At 42.7% G+C, this 13,478-nt stretch overlaps 1 protein-coding gene and 1 non-coding gene across 2 annotated transcripts; both read right to left on the bottom strand.

Annotated features, from left to right (window-relative positions):
- Positions 1-1,707: 1,707 nt before the first annotated feature.
- Positions 1,708-1,794, bottom strand: trnastop-uca (transfer RNA opal suppressor (anticodon UCA)). Its single transcript has one exon. It is a non-coding gene; the product is annotated as a tRNA-Sec (tRNA).
- A 1,623-nt stretch (positions 1,795-3,417) lies between these two features.
- Positions 3,418-4,091, bottom strand: LOC147113070 (uncharacterized). The gene has a single exon (XM_085998239.1). It carries the CDS (start codon positions 4,033-4,035, stop codon positions 3,418-3,420), a length of 618 nt encoding a protein of 205 aa, XP_085854365.1. The 5' UTR covers positions 4,036-4,091.
- Positions 4,092-13,478: the final 9,387 nt, after the last annotated feature.

The following is a 13,478-nucleotide window of genomic DNA, read 5'->3' as shown; positions in this document are numbered from 1 at the left end:
ACGATTCCCACCGATTCTCACACTGAGGCCTTACCTGGGTCTCTGGAGCCTTTATACAGCCGCTCAGCCCGCGATTCCCACCGATTCTCACACTTAGCCTAACATCTGTTGTCAGGAAATTGCTCGAGTCTATAATTAAGGATAGGGTGACTGAACACCTCGCAAATTTTCAGTTGAGCCAGCATGAATTTGTGAAAGGCAGGACATGCCTGACAAACCTGACTGAATTTTGTGAAGAGGTGACTAAAGTAGTGGACAGGGGAATGTCTATGGATGTTATTTATATGGACTTCCAGAAGGCATTTGATAAAGTCCCACATAAGAGATTGTTAACTAAGGTAGAAGCCCACAGAATTGAGGACAAATTATTGAACTGGTTAGGAAATTAGCTGAGCGGCAGGAGACAGAGAGTAGGGATAATGGGCAGGTACTCAAATTGGCAGGATGTGACTAGTGGTGTCCCGCAGGGATCTGTGTTGGGGCCGCAATTATTCACAAAAAATTTATTAACGACTTGGATGATGGCATAGAAAGTATATATCTAAATTTGGCGATGACACAAAGATGGGTGGCCTTGTGAGCAGTATAGATGAAAGCATAAAATTACAAAGGGATATTGATAGATTAAGTGAATGGGCAAAACGGTGGCAAATGGATTTCAATGTAAGAAAATTTGAGGTCATCCACTTTGGACCTGAAAACGATAGAACAGGGTATTTTTAAATGGTGAAAAGCTTAAAACAGTGGATGTCCAAATGGACTTGGGGGTTCAGGTATATAGATCATTAAAATGTCATGAACAGGTACAGAAAATAATCAAAAAAGCTAATGGAATGCTGGCCTTTATATCTAGATGGCTCGAATACAAGGGGGTAGAAGTTATGCTGCAGCAATACAAAACCCTGGTTAGACCACGCCTGGAGTACTGGGAGCAGTTCTGGGCACCACACCTTAGGAAGGATATATTGGCCTTGGAGGGAGTGCAGGGTAGGTTTCTCAGAATGATACCCGGACTTCAAGGGTTATGTTACGAGGAAAGATTACATAAATTAAGTTTGTATTCCCTAGAATTTAGAAGGTTAAGAGGTGATTTGACTGAAGTTTTCAGGATATTAAGGGGAACAGATAGGGTAGATAGAGAGAAACTATTTCCACTATTTGGGGATTCTAGGACTAGGGGGCATAGTCTAAAAATTAGAGCCAGACCTTTCAGGCGTGAAATTAGGAAACACTTCTACACACAAAGGGTGGTAGAAGTTTGGAACTCTCTTCCACAAATGGCAATTGATACTAGAGCAATTGTTCATTTTAAATCGGAGATTGATAACTTTTTGTTAACCAAAGCTATTAAGGGATATGGGCCAAGGTCGGGTATATGGAGTTAAATCGCAGATCAGCCATGATCTCATTGAATGACGAAACAGGCTCAAGTTGCTGAACGGCCTGCTCCTGTTCCTCTGTTCCTACACAAACTTACAAAAGTCAATTGGACATTTATTTGAAAGAGAACTTACTTGAAGTGTTATTGGGAAGAAGCTGGGGATGTGGAAGTAAATTGAACAGCTCTTTCAAAGAGGCACGTCGGGCCAAATGGCCTCCCTCTGTGTCTGTAAGATTCAATAAAAACAAGCCGTTGTTGGTATATATTGTGAGCAGTCACACTCCGGCCTAAATGGAAAAAATATTGAAGATGAGAGTTAAGAACATCGCCTGGAAGGTGGAATCGAGCCACTCTGGCGCTGGACAGCTACAGGTTTGAAGCCTGCACCCCAGACCACTGAGGTTCATCCAGGCATTGTATTTAACTCACTCCATCAACATATAAACCACTGACAAGGTCATCACATTTAACTTGTGGCGATTTGTTCTTTCTCTCTGACTCATTCATTCGACACATCGTCAAATCACAACAGTTAAAATGGAATTTCGTGTCAAGCTATGAAGCGATTTGGGATGTTTTACTACGTTGAAGGCGCTATATAAATGCAAGTTGTTGTTGTTATCATGTCCATTACTAATATCACAAAGCAAGATTTCAACCCACTGATTCTGTGTTACAAACAACTGGGAAATAGCTCCACAAACAATCATACAAGATTCTAGACTTAGGTAAGGCCGACTTTCAATGGGATGAGGCAGAGACTGTCCACAGTAAACTGGGCAAATCTGTCACTGGGTAAAACCACAGAAGATCAGTGGACGATGTTTAAAAAAAGAAATTTAACGTGATACAGAACTAGTTTATACCCCTGAGGGGCAAGAGCTCTACTTGCCAAAAAAAACAGCCGTGGACAACTAAAGAGGTAAAGGACAGAATAAAACTAAAGGAAAGGGCAAACAAAAATAGCACAGATCCTGGCCAATGGGAAAGATACAAAGAACAGCAAAGGGTTACAAAACATACAGCAAGAGCTACAAAAAGGGACTATGAAAAGAAACTTGCATGGGATTTCAAAATTTATACAAATGGACTTGGGGGTTGTCGAAATCTCGACTCCGAGTAAGACTCTAAAACACAAGCAGTACCGTCAGATTGTTAGTTTAATTTTTACTTGCACAAGGGGAGAGCTGCCTGGACAAAGGCTAGGCCAACATCTCCACCGAACATCAGTGAATGTAGCATATTTATACACTCAAACAAGCAAGCGTTCCATAAATCATGTGTAATGGTGTTGTATCATTTTAAACACATTAAGAGTTTGCACAAGGACAATCAAAAGGTCAGCAGGACAGAAATATCTCCAGACAAGGTTAGTTAATGATATATTCTGTCAGGAGGTTCTGTCTGAATCTTGTTACCAAAATGATTTACTTACTCATGTCTGATCATCTTGTTACCAAGATGATTAGTTTACTTAATCATTTTGCTTCTTTGTCTAACGACAATCCTTAATAGTTTATCTATTCTATAGCCTTATGCCTCCCTTGTGCTAGTGAGTCAAGTATAGCTGTTATCACATCCTCAATATGGGTGGGTATTATGAAAGATCTCTTGGTCCTGGACACGTTGTGACACATTTACTTTTTCTTGCTTTAGCTACAACCTAAGCAAGTTTGTTCTTTTACTTGGCCATTTTATTCTACCCAGCATGCGAAGTATAATGTCAATTTCCACATTCCCCCCTTTTGTCCTAACTAGGACAATAATCTAATCAGATCTGGATTCTTCGGAGCCTTTCTAACTTATGGCCTCTGCCTTTTCTGAATTTTGTTGAAACAGCCAATATGCCATTTTATTGGAATTAAAGGGGATAGGTCTTAATGGAATTCCTCCCTTCGTACAGATGGGCACCTGTGTGCATACCCAACAACTGGAGGCATTAGTTCTCCTAGCATAAGTGTAAGACATATACAAAATGGTGTTTACATGCAATTCGGGCATTGCAGGTATTATAAGTGTCACAAGGAAACATAGTCCTAATGTCCATTTCCATTTACTGATGGGGTTGGTGATTCCTCTTCCTCGGGTTCTGGGGCTCTTTTGCAGTGCGAGGCGTGGATCCATGTTGCTCTCTCTTTCACCTTTACAGCAGTGTTGGTGGTTAACAAGATCTGGGACGGACCCTCAAATCTTGGGTGAAGGCTACTCTTTCTCTTGAACACCTTTACGTAGACGAACTCGCCGGGCTCCAAGCTATGGCATCTTCCTTCGGCAGGGTCAACTTGGGCTTCTTTTACCTGCGAATGGAAACTAGAAATACATTTTGTTAGAGCAATGCAATAGTTTAGCATATTTTCTTCCATTTTGTGAATGTCCATTTGTTTAGCAGTAAACGGTGCGGAAAAAGGCAATCGTTGGGGACGTCCCATGACGATTTCATGTGGTGATAATCCTGTTGTTCTGTTTGTTGCTGACCGCATTACCATCAATGCTAGGGGTAACAGTTCGACCCATTTGAGTCCAGTCTCATCACATAGCTTAGCTAACTTATTTTTCAACATTCCATTATATCGCTCCACCAGCCCAGCTGACTGTGGATGATAGCTGCAGTGAAAATGCTGATTGATTTGCAAAGCCTTACACATCTCTCGCATAATTGTCCCAGTAAAATGTGACCCATTGTCACTCGAGAGTTGTACAGGTAGACCAAATCGTGGTACAATTTCCTTTAACAAATATTTAGCGACAGTGACAGCGTCATTCTTTTTACATGGAAAAGCTTCAACCCATTTAGAAAACACATCTATAATAACTAATACATACTTAAAACCCATACATGCAGGTAGTTCAATAAAATCCATTTGCAAATTCACAAAAGGTCCTGTTGGATTTGGGTGGGAGGCAGACTGTACCTTCTCGGTTTTTCCTGGATTCATCGTCTGACAGGTAGTACACTTTTCACTAATTTGTTTTGCAATTGCCGAAATACCCAGTGCGTACCATGTCTGTGCGATATAGGCTGCCATTCCCCCTTTGCCCACATGTGTGAAAGTATGAACACAGCGTGGCAATCCATGGGAGCAAAGATCTGGGTGCCACCACGCAGCCGTCATGGTGAACCAACACTCCCTTAGGTGCTTTATCACATTGATCTTGTGCCCAGGCTAACACCTCCTCAGTACTGGCCTGTGACTGAAAGGCCAATACATCATACAATGTGGGCGGCAAATCAACGGGTTTTGTGTTTTTAAGAACATAGGCTGACATCTGGGAAGCTGTATTTGACAAAGCAGCACCTTTTGCAGCCCTGTCAACCCTGTCATTGCCCAATGCAACTTGGTCCCGATTGCCTGTGTGTGCTTGACATTTAATAATAGCAATTTTACGTGGACACTGGACAGCACGTAAAAGATTGTCAACTTGTTCTGCATTCTTGATCGTTGAGCCTGTGGAGGTCAAGTAACCCCTAAATTTCCAGATCTGTCCATAATCATGGGCAACTCCAAAGGCATACCTTGAATCTGTATAAATATTAACAGTTTTGTCTGTAGCCAAGATACATGCTCTTGTGAGTGCGAATAGTTCTGCTTGTTGTGCTGAAAAGGAGTTTGATAACGACATTGCCTCTACAGTTGAATTGTCCGTCGTGATGGCGTAACCAGTGCAGGAAGAACCTTTGTCATCTCGGAGGGCTGAGCCGTCGACAAAATATATTAAATCCGGATTTTCTAGCTGTGTTTCACTTAAGTCCACTCGGGGTTTGGTGACCAGCTGGGTTACCGTCTCACAGCAGTGGGGTGTGCCATTCTCAATGGTCGGGAGGAGCATAGCTGGATTCAGGGTTGCGCATCGCTTTATGGTCAAGTTTGAATTGGACAGTCATTCTACCTCGTACCTAATGGTACGTGCTGATGTTAGGTGCTGAGTGGTGCATTTAGTTAACAGCACCTCGACAGAGTGTGGGACATGTAGTACTGTATGATGATTTAGAGTCACAGTTTGTGCTTGCTGCACAGCATAGTAAGCGGCGGTGAGTGCAGGCAGGCATCCCGGCAGACCTCTAGCTACTGGGTCCAATTGGGTACTGAAATAGGCGATGGGTCATAGAAACATAGAAGATAGGAGCAGGAGTAGGCCATTCGGCCCTTCGAGCCTGCTCCGCCATTCAATGAGATCATGGTTGATCATCCAAATTCAGTACCCGGTCCCTGCCTTCTCCCCATATCCCTTGATCCCTTTAGCCTTAAGAAATATATCCAACTCTTTCTTGAATATACTTAATGAACTGGCCTCCACCGCCCTCTGTGGCAGAGAATTCCACAGGTTCACCACTCTCTGAGTGAAGAAATTCCTCCTCATTTCAGTCCTAAATGGCTTACCCCTTATCCTTAGAATATGACCCCTGGTTCTGGACTCCCCGGCCATCAGAAACATCCTTCCTGCATCTAGTCTGTCCAGGCCTGACAGAATTTTATAGGTTTCGATGAGATCCCCTCTCAATCTTCTAAACTCCAGTGAGTATAAGCCCAATCGACACAACCTCTCCTCATACGTCATTCCTGCCATCCCAGGTATCAGCCTGGTGAATCTTCGCTGCACTCCTTCCATGGCAAGAACATCCTTCCTCAGGTAAGGCGACCAAAACTGCACACAATACTCAAGGTGTGGTCTCACCAAGGCCCTGTACAACTGCAGCAAGACATCCTTGTTCTTGTACTCGAACCCTCTTGCTACGAAGGCCAACATACCATTTGCCTTCTTAACCGCCTGCTGCACCTGCATGCTTACCTTCAACGACTGGTGTACAAGAACACCCAGGTCTCTTTGCACTTCCCCTTCTCCCAATCTATTGCCATTCAAATAATAATCTGCCTTTCTGTTTTTGCCACCAAAGTGGATAACCTCACATTTATCCACATTATAGTGCATTTGCCATGTTTCTGCCCAATCACCCAACCTGTCCAAATTGTGCTGGAGTTTCACGACATCCTCCTCACAGCATACCCTCCCACCCAGCTTTGTGTCGTCTGCAAATTTGGAGATATTACATCCAATTCCCTCGTCCAGATCATTAATATATATTGTGAACAGCTGGGGTCCTAGGACCGATCCTTGCGGTATCCCACTAGTCACTGCCTGCCACTCGGAAAACGACCCGTTTATTCCAACTCTTTGCTTTCTGTCCGCCAACCAGTTCTCTATCCAAGTCAATACCTTGCCCCCAATCCCATTTGCCTTAATTTTGCACGCTAATCTCTTATGCGGGACCTTATCGAAAGCCTTCTGAAAGTCCAAATACACCACATCCACTGGTTCTCCCTTATCGATTTTACCAGTTACATCCTCAAAAAATTCCAGTAGATTAGTCAAGCATGATTTACCTTTTGTAAATCCATGTTGACTTTGTTCGATCCAGTCACTGCTTTCCAAGTGCTCTGCTATTACATCTTTTATAATGGACCCTAGCATTTTCCCCACTACCAATGTCAAGCTTACCGGTCTATAATTCCCTGCCTTTTCTCTACCACCTTTTTTGAATAGTGGGGTAACATTAGCTACCCGCCAATCCATGGGTACCGTTCCAGAGTCTATCGAGTTCTGGAAGATGACCAGCAATGCATCTACTATTTCTAGGGCCACTTCCTTAAGTACACTGGGATGTAGATTATCAGGCCCTGGGGATTTATCGGCCTTCAGTCCCATCAATTTTCCGAACGCCATTTCCCTACAAATACTGATTTCTTTCAGTTCCACCCTTTCATCAGACCCTATGTTCCCCGGCATCTCTGGGAGGTTATTTGTGTCCTCCTTTGTGAAGACAGAGCCAAAATATGTATTTAGTTGGTCTGCCATTTCTTTGTTCCCCATTATAAATTCCCCCGATTCTGACTGCAAGGGACCTACGCTTGACTTCAGCAATCTTTTTCTCTTCACATATCTATAAAAGCTTTTACAGTCAGTTTTTATGTTCTCTGCAAGCTTACTCTCATATTCTATTTTCCCTTTCTTAATTAATCCCTTTGTCCTCCTTTGTTGAATCCTAAACTGCTCCCAATCCTCAGGATTATTGCTTTTTCTGGCCAATTTATATGCCCTCTCCTTGGACCTTATGCTATCCCTAATTTCCCTTGTTAGCCATGGTTGGGTCACCTTTTTTGTTTTATTTTTATGCCAAACTGGGATGAACAAATTCTGTAGTTCATCCATTCGGTCTTTGAATGTTTGCCATTGCCTATCCACCGTCAACCCTTTGAGTGCCATTCCCCAATCAATCCTACCCAACTTGCTCCTCATACCATCGTAGTTTCCTTTATTTAAATTGAGGACCCTAGTCTCCGAGTCAACTACTTCATTCTCCATCTTAATGAAGAATTCGATCATATTATGATCGCTCCAACCCAAGGGGCCTCGTACAACAAGATTGCTAATTAATCCTTTCTCTTTACATAATACCCAGTCTAAGATGGCCTGATCTCTGGTTGGTTCCTTGACATATTGGTCCAGGAAACCATCCCGTAAACACTCCAGGAATTCCTCCTCCACAGTATTGTTACTCATTTGGTTGGCCCAATCTATATGTAGATTAAAGTCACCCATGATGACTGCTGTGCCCTTATTGCATGCTTCTTTAATTTCTCTTTTAATGCCATCCCCAACCTCCGCCTTACTGTTTGGAGGTCTATAAACCACTCCCACTAACGTTTTTTTCCCTTTAGTATTTCTCAATTCTACCCATACAGATTCCACCTCATCAGAGCTAATATCCTTCATTACAATTGTGTTAATCCCTTCTTTAACCAGTAATGCTACCCCACCTCCCTTTCCTTTTTGCCTATCTTTCCTGAATATCGAATACCCCTGGATGTTGAGTTCCCAGTCCTGGCCTTCCTTGAGCCACGTTTCCGTAATCCCAACCAAATCGTATTTGTTTACTTCTATTTGCACAGCCAATTCACCCACCTTATTACAAATGCTCCTCGCATTAAGACACAAAGCCTTCAGGCTTGTTTTTTTAACGCTCTTAGACCTATTAGAATTATTATTTACTGTGGTCATGTTTGATTTAAACCATTGATTTCTCTGACTGCCACTTTTGTTTTCGCCTTCCTATCTTTTGCTTTTATCCTTGTTTCCCTTTCCTCTGTCTCCCTGCTCAGGTTCGCAACCCCCTGCCATTTTAGTTTAAACCCTCCCCCACAGCACTAGCAAACACTCCCCCTAGGACATTGGTTCCAGCCCTGCCCAGGTGCAAACCGTCCGGTTTGAACTGGTCCCACCTCCCCCAGAACCGGTTCCAATGTCCCAGGAACTTGAATCCCTCCCCCTGGCACCATTCCTCCAGCCACGTATTCATCTGAAGTATCCTTCTATTTCTACTCTGACTAGCACGTGGCACTGGTAGCAATCCTGAGATTACTACCTTTGAGGTCCTGTTTTTTAATTTATCTCCTAACTCCCTATACTCCGCTTTTAGGACCTCATCCCGCTTTTTACCTATATCGTTGGTGCCTATATGCACCACGACAACTGGCTGTTCACCCTCCCCTTCCAAGATGTTCTGGAGCCGCTCGGCGACATCCTTGACCCTTGCACCAGGGAGGCAACACACCATCCTGGAGTCTCGTTTGCGGCCGTAGAAACGCCTATCTATTTCCCTTACAATTGAATCCCCTATTACTATAGCTCTACCCCTCTTTTTCCTCCCATTCTGTGCAGCAGAGCCACCCCTGGTGCCAGGAAGTTGGCTGCTGCTGCCTTCCTCTGATAAGCCATCCCCCCCAACAGCACTCAAAGTGGTGTATCTGTTGCAGAGGGGGATGGCCACAGGGGACCCCTGCACTATTCAATTCAATTCAATTCAATTTTCAATTCAAATCACTTTATTGGCATGACAAGTTACATCTTATGTTGCCAAAGCATCGAAAAACATTCATGTTTGTACACAAAAATACAGATCTATCCATACAGTGTATAAACAGATATATCCCTGAGTGTATAAATATACATTCATATAATTTATATATACTCTTTTCTTATATTTAGTGGTTGTCCCTCTGTTTATGGCAAGCTGTAACATAGTGTGCCGCTAGTGTTACACAATTTCTCTCTTCCCCTAGTAGGTATGGGAGTTTTTGGTCGTCATTCAAATTTCTGAATTCCGGGCATATTTTTGTGAATTTTGGGTAGAAATTCTCCCTTATGCCCTGATATTTTCTACAAGCTGTGAGGAAGTGCATCTCTGTCTCCACCACTCCCTGACTGCAGTGAGAGCATATCCTGTCCTCCCTTGGTAGCCGGGTCTGCCTGTGTCTACCTTTTTCGATCGCCAGGCTATGTTCACTAAGTCTGTACATTGTCAAGGTTTTTCTCAGTTTGCTATCCTTTACCATGGTCAGGTAATCAGCCATGTTGTATTGTCTGTTTAGGGCCAAGTAGCAATTGAGTTTGCTTTGGGTTTTTGTTGTTTCTGCCCAATATGACAGATATTTTTCCTTTTGCTTAGCGACGATTGTGTTGGGTCGAATTCTTTGTGTTACGCTGTCACTGCCCTGGGGCTGGTTATTGTTAGTAGTGTTAGTAGTTACTTCACTGAGTCCCAGGACTAGTTGACTGAGGGTATTCTTCTTTATGGTCCTCTCTTGGCATTTCAGGGCTTCGTAATGATAGCATTGGGGGTTGCTCATTTCTAGGTGTTTCCAAAATTTGGTGGCTCTTTTTTGGATAGTGATTATTAATGGATATTGGCCTAGTTCTGCCCTGCATGCATTATTTACAGTTTTCCTTTGAGTCCGGAGGATACTTTTACAGAATTCTGCATGTAGGATCTCAATTGGGTGTTTGTCCCATTTTGCAAATTCTTGTTGTGTTAGCGGTCCCCACACCTCACTGCCATAGAGTGCAATTGGTTCAATTACTGATTTGAAAATTTTGAGCCAAATGCTAATTGGGATTTCTATTTGGATTGATTTTTTAATGGCATAGAAAGCCCTTCTTGCTTTTTCTTTCAGTTCATTCACAGCCAGATGGAAATTTCCCGTAGAACTAATTTTTAAGCCCAAGTATGTGTAGTTAGTGGTTTGTTCAATTTTGGTTGTTCCTAGTGTGAAATTTATTTTGGGTCCCTGATGTCTGGATCTTTGCTGGAACACAAGGACTTTGGTTTTTTGGGGATTTATTGTCAGGGCCCAAGTCTGGCAGTACGACTCCAGCAGATCCAGGTTCTGCTGTAGACCCTCCTTAGTTGGTGACAGCAGAACCAGGTCATCTGCATAGAGGAAGAATTTAACCTTGGATTCATATAGGGTGAGGCCGGGTGCTGTCGATTGTTCAAGTAGTTTTGCCAATTCATTTATGTAAATATTAAAGAGTGTCGGTGAGATTGGCGAGCCCTGCGTCACCCCCCGCCCCTGTGGGAAGTATTTTGTTTGTTTGTCTCCAATTTTAACTGCACATTTGTTGTTTGTATACATTGATTTAATTACATCATATGTTTTTCCCCCTACCCCGCTTTCGATAAGTTTCAGGAATAAACCGTCATGCCAGATGGAATCAAAAGCCTTCTGGAAATCTATAAAGCATGCGTAGATTTTGCTTTTGTTTTGATGAACGTGTTTGGCAATTAGGGTCTGTAGGGTGAAGATATGATCTGATGTTCTATAGTTTGGCAGGAATCCAATTTGGCTTTTATTCAAGACATTGTGCTCCTCAAGGAAGTTTATAAGTCTTTTGTTTATGATACTACAGAATACCTTCCCCAGGTTACTGTTTACACAGATGCCTCGATAGTTATTTGGGTCGACTTTGTCCCCACTTTTGTATATGGACGTTATGAGTCCTTTGTTCCAGATATCAGGGAAGTAACCGACACTCAGAACCAAGTTGAAGAGTTTTAGGATAGCCAGTTTCATTTTATCGTCTGTGTGTTTAATCATCTCGCTTAGTATGCCATCTGCCCCGCAAGCTTTTCCTGGTCGCAGGTCCTTGAGTTTTTCAAATAGTTCTTTTTCTGTTATTATGGAGTCTAGCGGGTTTTGGTTATCTTTTATGGCCATTTCGAGCTTTTCCAGTTTTTTGCATATTTGGTGTTGCTCTGGCCTTAGTGTGTTTTTCTGGTATAATTTTTCAAAGTGGTTTTCCCATGTGTCTCCATTTTGAATGGCCAATTCGTCATGTTATTTTTTGTGTAATGTATTCCAGTTGTCCCAGAAACAATTGGAATCAATGGATTCCTCAATGGAGCTGAGTGTATTCTTAATATACTGCTCTTTTTTGGTTCTGAGTGTGTTTCTGTATTGTGTTAGTGTCTGACAATAAGTAAGGCGTAATTCCTCGTTTTCAATATGTCTGTGTTTTTGGTTTGATATTTTTCTAAGTTTTTTCCTCATGTTATGGCAATCTGGGTCAAACCATTTTTCATAGTTTTTTGTTTTGGGTTTGTTCTTGCGAGCTTTCAAGTTTGACCTTGTTGCCAAATTATCAAAAATATTGTTTAGGTTATTCACTGCCCGGTTTACGCCTTCTTTATTGTGAGTGTATATGTTATCCAGAAAGGTGTCCAAGAGAGCTTGAGTTGATTCATTGCTAATTGCTTTCTGGTATTTTTCCGTGCTGTTTTTGGCCCATCTATACGATTTTTTGGTGTTGTACAGCTTACTGGGTTGTGTTTCTGTGTTGGTTGTTTCTGTCTTTTTAAGATACATAGTAATTTGACTGTGGTCTGACAGTGTTGTTTGTGGTTTGACTGTGAATGCTCTGAAAGAGGATGGGTCCAAATCCATAATCATATAGTCTACGGTGCTGCAGCCAAGAGGTGAGCAATAGGTCGATCTTCCTAGGAGGTCTCCCATGAACCTACCATTGACAATGTACAGACCCAGGCTTCGACAGAGCTGCAGGAGCTGTTTTCCATTGGTATTTGTCTGCTTGTCGCAGTTATGCCTGTATGGAAGGGAAGGGATATCGAAGTGGTTATTCCCAAATATGTAATTGTTTCCCTGATTATTGGTGAAGTCTGGTTCTTCGCCAGTTCTTGAATTGAGGTCACCACAGATCAACATGTTCCCCTGGGCCTGGAATTGGATAATTTCCCTCTCAATGTTGGAGAAGGTGTCCTCTTTAAAGTATGGGGATTCCATTGGGGGGATATAGAGTGCGCAAATGAAAACATCTTGGGTGTTAGAGATAATCCCCCTCTCAATTTTGAGCCACATGTGGTTTTCGCCTTTTTTTATAAATTTGATGCAATTCTTAAGCTCTGTTTTAAACCAAATCAGTATGCCTCTGGAGTCTCTGCCTTGGGTTACTCCTGGTAATTTATTGGAGGGGACCACCAGCTCTGTGTACCCTTGGGGACGGCCAGTGTGTCCTTTTCCTTTATACCAAGTTTCCTGCAAAATGATAATATCTAGATCTTTAGTTTCATCTATGAACTCTGGGGTCCTACTCTTCACGTCGAGCACCGAAGAGCATAGACCTTGGATATTCCAGGTCGAAATATATAAGGATTTCATGTTAAGTTTGATCTTTTACTATGATATGTTAAAGAATGATATGTGTTTGTCGTGTCTAAATGAGGGGAAGAAAAAGATCATCTCAGTTGTCTATAAATGCTAATACTACTTGGTTACAATTCTTTCTGTTAATTAGTCCTTGATTTTTTTCATTTTCTGATCCATAAGGCGGAAGTAGATGCTGCTGCATGTCTGCTTAGTGTCTCTTAATGGATTGTCTCTGTCTGAGGTATTGCGTACGCCCTGTACATCTCTCCCTCTGTCTGGCTGGGAGCGGTCCTGTTCCCCTGTAGGACAGGAGTGGTGCAGGTCTGATATTGTTGTTGTGCATGGGGATCCTCTCTGGTCCCGGTTGGTGTGGTGGTGGTCTCTGTAGTAGTCCTGGTATGTACCCCGCTGATCTCTGGTGGTCGGGGGGGGGGTCCTCCTGGAGTCTGGGTATGGACCCGGTTAAAAGCAACGTCCTTCAGGGCTTTAGCAAAGATCGATATTCGTTTCCTGTGGATGTGGACGCGGTCGTAAAGACATTCCACATCGAGGGTGGGGTGTTGGGCCAGGTGCACGTTGTGTTTTGATTCACAGTCTCT

Source organism: Somniosus microcephalus, chromosome 9 (genome assembly GCF_052327205.1).
Source record: "Somniosus microcephalus isolate GS21.2 chromosome 9, FLI_Smic_1.0, whole genome shotgun sequence".
NCBI lineage: Eukaryota > Metazoa > Chordata > Chondrichthyes > Squaliformes > Somniosidae > Somniosus > Somniosus microcephalus.
Note: the sequence above shows the minus strand (reverse complement) of the source record. Positions and strands in the feature narration are given on the sequence as shown.

Coding starts and splice junctions, on each gene's coding strand:
- LOC147113070 (XM_085998239.1), bottom strand. CDS start 4,035: ATGCGAGAGATGTGTAAGGCTTTGCAAATCAATCAGCATTTTCACTGC.